Source organism: Copadichromis virginalis, linkage group LG9 (assembly GCF_057382275.1).
Source record: "Copadichromis virginalis isolate Kocher_CV1m ecotype Utaka linkage group LG9, C_Virginalis_male_GT1.1, whole genome shotgun sequence".
Taxonomy (NCBI): domain Eukaryota; kingdom Metazoa; phylum Chordata; class Actinopteri; order Cichliformes; family Cichlidae; genus Copadichromis; species Copadichromis virginalis.
The window spans coordinates 32,489,741-32,501,978 of NC_140626.1; the positions used below are offsets into that span (position 1 = coordinate 32,489,741).

The 12,238-nt window shown below is 39.0% G+C and overlaps 2 protein-coding genes across 2 annotated transcripts; one reads left to right on the forward strand and one right to left on the reverse strand.

Moving 5' to 3' along the window:
* Positions 1 to 7,523: 7,523 nt before the first annotated feature.
* On the reverse strand, positions 7,524 to 8,670 carry LOC146702283 (GTPase IMAP family member 7-like). The gene is made up of 2 exons (XM_085469237.1): positions 8,624 to 8,670; positions 7,524 to 8,538 (listed from the first exon to the last, which is right to left on the reverse strand). Exons 1-2 carry the CDS (start codon positions 8,640 to 8,642, stop codon positions 7,841 to 7,843), a joined length of 717 nt encoding a protein of 238 aa, XP_085325363.1. The 5' UTR covers positions 8,643 to 8,670; the 3' UTR covers positions 7,524 to 7,840.
* A 1,044-nt stretch (positions 8,671 to 9,714) lies between these two features.
* Positions 9,715 to 10,956, forward strand: LOC146702284 (GTPase IMAP family member 7-like). The gene is made up of 2 exons (XM_085468918.1): positions 9,715 to 9,721; positions 10,155 to 10,956. The coding sequence occupies exons 1-2, from the start codon at positions 9,715 to 9,717 to the stop codon at positions 10,736 to 10,738; spliced, it is 591 nt and encodes a 196-aa protein (XP_085325044.1). The 3' UTR covers positions 10,739 to 10,956.
* The last annotated feature ends 1,282 nt before the right edge of the window (positions 10,957 to 12,238 follow it).

The window sequence follows — 12,238 nt, forward strand, 5'->3', positions numbered from 1 at the left end:
TAGTCTAAACGAGAAGAAATAAAAGCATGAATAATCATCTGAAGTTCAAGCTTTGATACCGTTAGTCTGAGTTTAGAAATATTCCGTAAATGATAAAAACAGTTTCGGACCAGCTGCTTAGAGTGCTGCTCGAGCAACACCGAGGTTTCTAAGGCTCGATTTTACATAGGGGTCTAAGAAGCTGATATGCTGCCTGATTTCTGGGACCATGTGGTCTGGAGCAATAATTTGAGTTTCTGTTTTATCAGAGTTTAGTTGGAGAAAATTGTCATTTAACCATTGGTTACGTAGCATCTTTCTACGTAGCACTCTTAATTCTTATTCTCATGTATATATCTCATGCACATATCTTTCTTTCTACATAGCACTTTAATTCTTATTGTTTGCACTGAAGCACCGCAGCAAATTCCTAATGTTGTAAACCTCAACATCTGGCAATAAACCCATTCTGATTCTGATTCTGGTTGATTTCTGTCAGGCAATTACTTAAATTAGACAATTTATAAAACTCAGACATTTTGAAGGAACAGTATAGTTGGATGTCATCAGCATAGCGATGATAGGAGATATATTTATAGTGCTTAATAATTTGGCCTAGGGGAAATACATAAAGTAGAAATAGAATTGGACCCAGGACAGATCCCTGAGGTACCCCACACGGCAAAACTGTTGATTCTGATGTGACATGATTCATGCAAACAGTAAAAGATCTCTCAGACAGATATGATATAAACCATTTTAAAACAACACCAGTAATCCCAAACAAGTTCTCGAGTCTGTTTATCATGATACTGTGATCTACAGTGTCAAAAGCAGAGCTGAGATCCAACAGGACCAGCACGGTGTTCTCCAGAGTCTGCTGCCATCAAGATATCACTAGATACTCTAAGTAAGGCCGTTTCAGTGGAATGCAATTTACGAAAACCAGACTGGAAAGTATCCATAACAGCATTTTTATCCAGGAGATAGTTAAGTTGTTCTACTACTACTTTTTCTAAAATTTTCGATATAAAAGACAATTTGGATATTTTCCTATAACTGTTAGGAAGAGATGGATCCAGCTGGGGTTTCTTTAATATTGGCTCAACAATAGCTTGTTTTTATAGAAGCTGGGAACTGAGCCAGTATGAAGAGAAGTATTTATCATTTCCACAATACGGGGGCCAATGGAATCAAACACACTAGTGAAAAGTGAAGATGGAAGGACATCAAGGGGGCTTGAAGTCTGTTTTATATGACAAAGCAGGCCTCTGATGTCTTGTAATGTAACAGGAGTAAAAGAGGACCAAGTATCAGAGGAGGGCAAGTTGAAAGTCGGATATTGAGAAGATGATGGACAGATATTAGACCTGATGGCAATGACCTTATTTCTGAAATAGTTCATAAACTCATTGCATTCGGACGTTGAGTGAACTGGTGCACAAGGAGCATCAGGAGAAACAATGCTCTTAATTGTTTTAAACAAGAATTTGGGGTATTTCTTTTTTGAAGCTATGAAGTGTGAAAAATACTCTGTTCTAGCATTTTTCCACATGTCATTTAGTAAGACGATAGATTCTTTAAGGTGTAACTTATAAACCTCAAGCTTGGAAGCCTTCCACAAACGTTCCAGCTTGCGACAGTATCTCCTGAAATTACGAATGTTTTCATTTAGCCAAGGATGAGATTTCAAACGTAGGACAGTACTTTTTTTCAGAGGTGCCACTATGTCTAAAATAGAATTACACTGGTTATTAAAGGATGAGACAAGAGAGTCCAAATCATTGTAAGTCATTTCAGCGTCAAACATGACAGAGAACCTTTTGCCGGCGTTCAGGTTTATGATTCGCCTTTCAATCGTTATTTTGGGTTAAAGTTAAGTTAAAATATATGCAGCTATGGTCACTCACATGAACATCTTCCACACGAATGTCATTTATATTTAAACCCAAGGAGAAAACAAGGTCCAATGTGTGACCCTTTACATGTGTAGGGCCAGAAACATGCTGCATAAAATTAAAAGACTCTGTGATAGTCATGAAGTCAGCAGCCATATTACAGGATGTATCATCAATATGAAGGTTAAAATCTCCCAACATTACCACCTTCTCTAATTTAATAATGGATGACAGGAGGTCATTAAATTCAGTTAAAAAGACTCCGGCAGGGCCAGGAGGTCAGTAGATTAAAATACAATAAAAGGTGAGCAAAGAGCCGACCTTGATCATCTGCAGTTCAGATGAGGTAAAGGAATCCGAGTTCATCAGTCTGCATGTGAATCTGTCCTGGTGCACAACAGCGAGACCTCCGCCACGTCCCGAAAGACGTGGAGTTCCGATGACGGAGCAGCCAGTCGAACAAATTTCCTTCAGATGTATATAATCCACGTTTTGTTGCCACGTCTCAGTTAAACACATGACGTTGAGAGATTTCTTTATAAAAAGATCGTTTAAAATAAACGATTTGTTTGTGATTGAGCGAGTGTTGAGCAGGGCAAACCTGATTGATGACGTTTGGTTGGTGCACTCAACAGCTGACTGCAGTGGCACTTGAATTAAACACCTGTGTGCACCTGTTACACCAGGCGGTGACTTCAGGGCTAGCTGAAGCTAATATCCATAGTGGTACGTCACATCTGCCATCAAAACTGCGGTCGAACGAGGGACGCAAGGTGAACATGGGGCCATCGGACCATAGATTCCGGGCTGGGAACTGAAGTGTAGCGTCGGCACCAGGTGACAGTAGATGAATTGGTCGTAGGCACCGGGAATCTTCCCACATCCAAGAAGCTAATCTTCGGTACCTTCTCAGTCATATCATTAAACTATAATGAAGGTAATGGGAAAGAGTTGTTGAAGTGGATGATCAGTGAGCAGCATTATTGTTTCATGCCAAGAAAGAGCAAAAGAGATGTGATACACTGACTATTTGTTCTTCAGTCACTTTTCTCACTCATTGTGTGTCCATGCACCTCTCTGCATTGAATCATACTTGTGATTAATCTCTGGCTCGCTCCACAGCATGTCTTTTATCTTGTCTTCCTTCTCTAACCAGTGGTGGCAGATGGCCGTTCCTCCCTGAATTGAAATTGAAAATTAAATATTTTCATTGAGAGTGTTGATGGAGAAGTATAGAGGCCAGAAGGACCTGCACTGTGCCTTTGTGGATCTAAAAACACATATGATAAGGTACCAGGAAAGGGACTGTGGTATGTATGAGGAAGTTAATAGTGACAGAGAAGTATGTGAGGGTGGAGCAGGATGTGTATGAGAACAACGCGGCAATGGTGAGGTTTAGGAATGACAGATGGGTTCAAGGTGGGGTAGGATTACATCAGAGATATGTTTTGAGCCCCATCATGTTTACAATGGTGATACGTTGACAGATGAGGTCAGGAAGAAGTCTCCAAGGACTGTGTTTGCAAATGCCCTAGTCTGGGACCAACTCTGTTCATTGGCTCCTTCACTACATCCATCACTTTTCTATGTGGTCTTCCATTTTCCTCCTGCCTGGGAGATTGACATTAAGCTCCACAGTTACCATCCTTGTCCAGAATAAACCCAATCCCTCCTCTGCACATGTCCAGTCCATCTCAGCCCTGCCTCTTCAACTTTGTCTCCAAACTGTTTAACCTGAGCTGTCCCTCTGATGTCCTCATTTCTAATCCTGTACATTCTGTTCCTCCCAATGAGAATATTAACATCTTCAGCCCTATCACCTCTAGCTTGTCCTACAGTCTATTATCAGAAACTAAAAGCCATGCCCTTAAGACACAATAACCACACAGAGAATGTCAGAGATGCATCTGACCCTTGAGTTGATTAATCTACTGGTTTGTGATGCCTCATCAGAAGTGGAAGGAAACTATTAGAAAGGCTGAGGTAAAACAAAGTAAACAAAAACTGAACTGAAAATCTGTGAATCAGAAAATCTCTGATTCCAGTCATCAGTATGTCAGGGGTCAGGAGCGAGGTACAACAGTGAGTATCTGCAAACAATTTGTGAAACATGATAGAGAATCATCATGTTTCAGAGCTTTATTTCAGCCAGTGGTGTTGGAGATCTTGTGGGATCATTTTGACAATGAATTGAACAAATGGCAGCAAAACAATCAGTTTTTGCATTATATAACGTGTTCTATTTGTGTTTGTACATTTCATTACTTCAAAATACAAAAATGAGGCTGGATCTGTACTCTTGCACAGTACTGTATGTGTTTTCATGTCTCTCAGTAGTTTACAGAGGTGGAAAAAGTACAGACATACTGCACTTAAGTAGAAGTAAGAATACCATTGTTAAAAAATAGTCCAATAAAAGTTGAAGTACTGATTCAAATTGTGATTCCTGGCTAAAGTAAAAATAAAAATGTAAAGGCTTCATAAATGTGCTCAGAATAAGAAAGCAAAAAGTAGGTCTTTGGAGGACTTTTCTATTTTTGTGCAAAGCTAACTGAACCTCGTACTATATTGACATTGTGGAAGTAAACACAGACGACACGAGAGCTCTCGATTAACACTCCTCGTTTATTACTCGTCACCACACAACTGAATACCTTTCCCTCCAAAACATAGCAACAACCCTTCCTGAGAACTGGGTGTGAGTGGAGCCCTCCAGTGGTCAACCACACATGCCCCCCCCCCCCCCCCCAACACCCAGTAGGGTCATCCCCTAGTCCAGAACCCTTGCTTTAATCAAGCGTCCAGAACGGCTGAACCGGGGAGGTGGAGAGCTGGCTGAGGAGAAACGAGCCTGAGGACCAGGTTGGCATGGGCGGTCAGGAAAATCTGAAGATAGCTCGGGCCCCGCCAGGTGGGGGGCGCTCCCAGAGGAAGAAGCAGAGTTGTCCAGTCCAGTGGAAGGCGGACGGCCACAGCAGGGGGCCTGAGCCGGCACCACCTGATCATCCAGAAGCACATGTGCCGGTTTAAGTCTGTCAATAGAAACAGCCTCCTGCTGACTCCCAAAGTCCAAAAGGAAATGCTTCCGGCCGGTTGAATAACCCTAAAGGGGCCGTCATACAGTGGACGCAGCGGAGGCCTATGAGCGTCATGCCTGACGAAAACAAACTGCAGAGTCCAACGACCTCGGAACAAAGGTGTCGGGCAGACAATGGTGCACTGGGCCAGGAACAGAAAACGAGTCTCTTGGGGGACGGAGAGACAGCACAGAGGGAGCGAAGCACGGGGGGTGCACTCTCGGGCAAGAATTCCTCGGGGACCCGGGGAGGCTGACCGAGGACAAGTTCAGCCAGGAAACCCCGAGGTCTTCTTTAACCGCGCAGCGCAACCCCAGTAAAACCCATGGAAGGCGGTCCACCCAGTTGGCATCTGTGAGAGAATCACGGAACACAGCCTTAAGCGAACGGTGGAAACGCTCGCACATCCCGTTGGCCTGCGGGTGGTACGCAGTGGTTGGGTGGACCTTGACCCCTAGGCCGTCAGTTTCATCAGCTTTTTCTCCAATCAATATTATGTCTATTCATAGTCTTGTCTCCTCTTTACTGAGAAATCTGTTTATTTTCTCTCATGTTCTTCCCTGAGTTACTCTTTTTGAGTTCCTCAAGAAAATGAAAACACGCGTTTCCTTGTCATTATTTTGCATATCTAATTCATGTAAAAAAGAAAATGCAACCGGAACATCTTACAGAACCTGATAGAGATCTCAGAAATCTCTGGAAACTTTGGTTTCCTTGTTTACAGAAACGTGTTCAAGTGTGAAAACCTTGTTGTTTGGTTTAAAAGGTGTCTTACTTCCTTCTTGTGTGAAGGAAGTAAATACTTTTTATATAACAGATCTCAGATTTGTCTCCTTTAAAATATATTAAGCTCAAGATTGACAAATGTGATCAATCAACGAACCTCAACTGACCTATTCAGGTCCAACACTAAAATACAGAACAAAATCGCATTTCTTCAAATTAAAATAAGCCCTCAAAAAGTGAAAACTTTGCACTGACATCATTATACTGCTAGTGCCAGCTGTTTGGTCAAGTAAGACTAGGTTTTGCATTCTTTCACACATGTACTTAAGTAACCAAAATCCAGCTCTGCTTTTTACATTAAGCTTATTTACTGACTTTAGAATAGCTGACCTATTTTAACATTAATGTTAATTTTTGCACATCAGGTTATCTCACATATCAAACCAGCATATTAAGCTCATAACTCTTTTGCAATTGAATCTATTTAACACTTCAATTTCTTTTCTTTTTTTGTTTCCACTTATTTATTAATCCTATTTGTATTTTATCCATTTGTACATATTAACGGGCATCTGCATGTGGACAGCAGGGAAAGAATTTCATTAGAGAAAAGCTTTTTCTTTGCACACATGACAATAAACGCTTTGAATCTTGAATCTTATTTCTAAACTTTTGTGTGAATGAGGAAAACGGTCCCTATTCAGTTCAGTTGAATTCATTTTTATTTATACAGTGCCAAATCAACAGCAGTTACCTCAAGGAGCTTTATATTTTAAGGTAGAGACTCTACAATACAAAGAAGACTGAGAAGACAGAAAAAAAAACTCAACAAACATATGACCCCAATGAACAACCACTTTGGCAACAGTGGGAATGAAGGGAAGCCAGTATAATCACTCTTCCTGAAGACTTTTCAGTGAATTTTTAGGACATCCTGATAATAAAGAATTACAGTGGTCCAGTCTAGAAATAATAAATACATGAACTAGTTTTTCAGTGTCATCTGAGCCAGGATGTTTCTAAAATTAAAAACGATGTAAGGAAATTATTTCTCAGGAGAGAAATTTTAAATGATTAAGATTCAAACACTAAATGACCAAACCATTAAATTATAAATGTCACCTCTTTTATTTACATAGAATATTGAGTCATTTTGTCAGTTCAAAATAGATCAACTAAATACTGAATAATAGAAAAACCTAATTCTGAACTACACTTTGAGAAATCCACATTTGACTTTTACAGTCAGTAATATCTTCTCTTTGAGTTCATTAGTTTTTTCTCCTTTTTATTAACACAGTGGTATTGTCTTTTTGGCATTTAAAAATATGTACATAGCCCAATGAATAATTTAAATTAAAATCTAAATAACTAAACATCCCAAATATATAAATGTAGTAAAATGAAGAATTTTTGAGGAAAAACTCACTCATAAGTTGCACCTTATCTCTCATGGAAAATGAAATGTTGATTTTGAGCTGTTCAATTCAACATTGTTTAACTAACAGAGCTCCAGTTAAAGGAACTAAATGAATAGAATTTGCATGTATTTGTACATGTATATATTTTGAAAAATGTGTTTGTCCATGTTGTAATGTGAAAAATAGAAAAATAGAAAAAAATATTAAGAGAAAAAGATATCAATTTTATCAATTTTATTATTGACATAATCATGATGATGTTGTCCAAAACCTAACCCTTAACCCTATATTTTCAAAACATTTATAAATGGTTAATTGTATAACTTAATGAAAAGTCAACATTAAATATATGCACTATATTTCTAATGAAGTTTACAGTGATAATGAATACACACAATTCACATTTAATGCATAATACATTAATTAATGAATTTACATAGTGCAAAGTTTTAAATACACAATAAACTGTCATGATCACACATCCACTACAAATTGGACCAGATCCACCTAAGACAAAATATACTTTAGAAGCAGAGCTCATATTGTGATTATTATTTATTTTAAAATGCTTTTGTCTGTACCAAAACACCAAGAAGCAAAACAACATCATCAAAATATTTTTTTTACATTTTTTTCATACATCCAAGTTTATTGAGGCTACACAGCAATATACATCGTAGGTCTGTGTCAGAGACTCCTAATCGATACATGCTGAGCCTAGATTCTTCATTACAATAGTTTAATCTCTGTGAAGAATGAGAAAAAAATTTTGAATACGCTTCAGTAGGGCCTCAAGGAACTCATACTGAACAGCCTTAAGTCCCATGATACCTGCAGCCTCCACCTCCTTGTACATGGCATCTGTGTAGTGCTTGCCCCCATTTGCTGCCACCATGTCATCAATCTTGTTGACCAGCTCCACCACCTGCGTTCTGTCTTTGCTGGTGTTTTCAAAGATGTGGAACCTGTTTCCACAGCTTTGGATGATGCGGCGAAGTCCTTCCTCAGCTTCACGTACGTACTCCTGTATGGTCATGCCTCCAAGATCACCACCGCGAGTGAACAGCACGATCATGTGCTGATTTGCAGCCTGGCCAAACAGCTCCTGCAGGGCTTCTACTGAGTTTTTCTCTTCTTTGGTGAATCGACCCACTTGGATGACCAACAGGAACACATGAGGACCGGGACAGGAGACTTCAACACAACGCACAATTTCTCTTTTGATGAACTCATTTGATTTTGCAGTGTCCAGGATCCCTGGTGTGTCTACAACACTAACTACCCTGTTACCCCACTGAGTCACACCTTTCTGACAGACCTCAGTCACTGACCGTGATAAAGGAGAAGATCTGAAATATCTGTCTCCCAGAATGGTGTTTCCAACAGCACTCTTACCCACACCGGTCTTTCCAAGCATCACAATCCTCAAATCAGGACCTGAAACACAAATTACAACCTTGATTTAACCTGTATACACAACAAAAAACAATCATACAGACAGAAGATTAACTTTGAGTCTTACCTGCTGGAAATTTAGCCATCTTAATGTCACTGTTTTCACTGCACGTGTGAGCGAGAAGAATGTTAAAGCTTCTTTTCAACACATGGTTTATTTATAGCTCCACAGCTGACACACCTCCAGCATTTGCATAACAGGTACATATAATAAAGAGAGAGCGCAGCACAGCCCGCAGAAGACACCGTGCAGAGTTTTGACACACCAGACTAATGAAATATGTCTGAAGGTAAGTTTATTTGAAAAGGTTTCTTTGCTTTATAGCTGTTTTTTTTTAACAGTTTTAATGATTGAATTTTGTAGCAGTAGAGAGAAAATGTTGCTCTTAAACAGTGTCAGAGAAAAAGGATTTTGTGTTTGTTCACAGACAAAATTTCAGTCGTCATCCTGGGAAATGGGAAGTCTTTGAAGAAAGCGTTAATAACCAACATCCTGGAAGATGACATATCTGTGCTATCCACAAGAAAGATTCTAACAAACACCAAGATATATGAAAACGAGACATATGTTTTCACATGCATGCCAGATTTGGACGTGCAATGTGATGACATAAAACAACAATTTGCTATGAATCCAGACCCTGACATGTGTTTGTTGGTGGTAAGATGTGACTTTTCAGTAGAAAATGTGTGGAATCAGATAGAATATCTGAGCAAGAAAAGTGGAACACCTACAGATACATTCACAGTTGTGCTGCCTTTGAGTTCTAAACCTACAGAGTACCCATTCAAGAATATGACCATGGAGCAGCTTTACAGAGAACTGCCTTACAAACAGCGGGGGTTAAGTCATAAGAGGTAAACCTAAAAAATCAGTAACATATAATGAATATTTATGATATCACATAAGTTTGCATAAGAAGAACAGTGTTTTATTTAATCTGAGTAATCATATTAATTCATTAGTTATTAGGTTTATTATTATTATATATATATATTGTAATGTTTCAAACATAATAGATCTTTTGCCCAAAAAACAAAGTTTCCTGGTGAGTTAATTTAGTTCTGTTATATTACAGGTCTGCTGCAGATCCCCAATCTATGACAGCTTTGGGAGACCTCAGCTTAAATTCATGTTTAAGAAGCAAACATGAATGGATGGAAGGCAAGACTCAGCTTTATCAGCAGTATCTCACAATATTGTCGTGTTCTGTGTGTGGATGTGTATGTCAAAAACATTTCTTTAGCCTTTTTATAAAAGTGGCAGATGTAACAAAGAGCCCTACACTATCCCCGTACATAGTTTCAAATGTGGGACATTTTTTGAAATTTTTATCTCTATTATTAACATTTTTTTTTTTACTTTTTATCTAATCAGGAAGTTAAAATATTGAGATAAAGAGTCTCTTGTGCAGGAATAGCATGGTGTAATTATGCGAACTGCATGCAGATATAATTATGTGTATACTTAAATGCGTATTTAACTGTTCAGATAAAAGTCTTGTAAGTGTTTTAGCTGTAGATGATTATTCTTCAGATCTGGAAAGAATATTTATTTCTATTTCACTGTCACTTATTTTTGTTCTTCATTGACACAGAAAATCACTTTGATACCAAAGTGAACCTAGTTCTTCTGGGAATGACCGGTACGGGAAAGAGTGCCAGTGGAAACACCATCCTCGGAAAGAAATTCTTCAAGTGTAAGCCGAGTACAAAGCCGGTCACCACAGAGTGCCAAAGGGCAGAATCAAAGATAAATGGCATACATGTACGTGTCATTGATAACCCAGACATCTTTGATGATGACATCAACCCACGTGTTTGGGACACACATGTAAAAAAGTGCAAACAGCTTTGTGAGTCAGAACCATGTGTGTATTTACTTGTGATGCAAGCAAGCAGATTTACAGATGGTGAGAGAAACATAATAGAAAAGCTAGAAAAAGCTTTTGCAAGCAAAGTTAGAAAACAAACAATCATCCTGTTCACCAGAGGAGACGACCTGCACTGTGCAAACATTAAGCTGGAGGATTTTCTTCACTCCTGCCAACCTGGTCTGAAAGAAATAATTCAGAAGTGTGACAACAGGTGTGTTGTTTTTGAGAACAGCAGGCCAACATCACATCAAGTGGCAATTTTAATGGAGAAAGTGATCAGGATGATCCAAGAACAGCAGCAATGATAACACTATGAAGTGCTTGGATATGATAAGTTGTTAAACAGAAAGATATAAACAGAGCATGAAATACTAGCCTGAACTGTTCAGTTAGAAATGTTTTCTTTTGTTTCCCTTTTTATTTGCCTTCGTCAAAATCAGCCTTTAATCAGCGACTGATTATGAATTCGGTTGTTATTGAAACTGGTGCATGGAGTTTGTCTCTTATTGTGTTTCTGTTTATAGCCTGTTGATGTAAATCATTCATGTTAAATTCACCAATAAAATGAAGTTTGGTAAATATTCATTGTTGACCAAAGGTTTTTCAAGTAACAGAGACCCTTTGATGATTCAAACATACCTTTGAAAAAACCTATATCTAACAATAATAGCACTAGTAATAAGAATACATACAGTAATCATAGCAAAAAAAAAATGAGCATTTGATGTTTGTGGATCGAACACTTGCAAAGACTCAGTGAAAATTTTAATAATTAAAATATGCAGATGTTAAACAAATATGTAGGACTTCTTTCTACTATTTGCAAAATATCTCTAAAATATGAGATATCCTGACTCAGAGTGACACCCAAAATCTAGTTCATGCACTTCTTGCTTCTAGGCTGGACGACCGTAATTCATTATTATCAGCATGCTCTAAAAACTTCCTAAAAGCCTTCAGTTAATCCAAAATGCTGCAGCAAGAGTATTGGCAGAGACTAGAAATGTTAGGATTTTGAGTTTATTATATTATTTATAATTTCTAGTCTTTGGTTTCTTTGAGTTCTGTCTTATGGTTTTTGTCTCTGTCTTCTCTAGTTGCTCTGTCTCCCCTGTCAGCTGTATCCCCTTGTCTAGTTCGCGTCTCTGTGTATCCTCAGTTGCTATATCCCCGTGTCCAGTCAGTGTCTGTGTCTGCACTGGTCCCACGTCTCTGTTCCCTCTGTTACAGTGCGTGCGAGTCTGTGTCTTTAGTTCAGTCTGTGTCATGTTTCCTGTTTTATTTTGAAAGTCCATGTCTGATGTTAATGTATCTGGTTTCGCTTCCCCTTGTCTCGTTAGGCCTGATTTGCCCCAGCTGTGTTTCCCTCCTGTTACTCATTCCCTGATTGCTCCCTCTGTGTATTTAAGCCCTGTGTTTCTCTGTGTCTGGGTTGCGATCTACCGTTTACCTAGCTGTGTGTTCTGTCAGTCCTCCGGTTTAAGTTTATTTAGATTTTTTCCAGTTATGTTATATTTTGAGTTTTACATTAAAGCTGTTTTGAGTTCACGACTGTCTCCTGAGTCTGCACCTTGGGTCCTATTCCTGTCTGCACACAGCCACTCATAACAAAAAAGAGAGAACATGTTTCTCCTATTGGCTTCCCTTCATTGGCTCCCTGTTAAAACCAGCATATCCAGCTAGCATGGGCTAAAATAAAAATCAGCTGGAAAACCATCCGGACCTGGGGCTTTATTGTCTGGGTGATGCTGTATGGCTTCATGGAAGTCAGACATTGACACAGGTGGATCCAGAGCTACAATCTG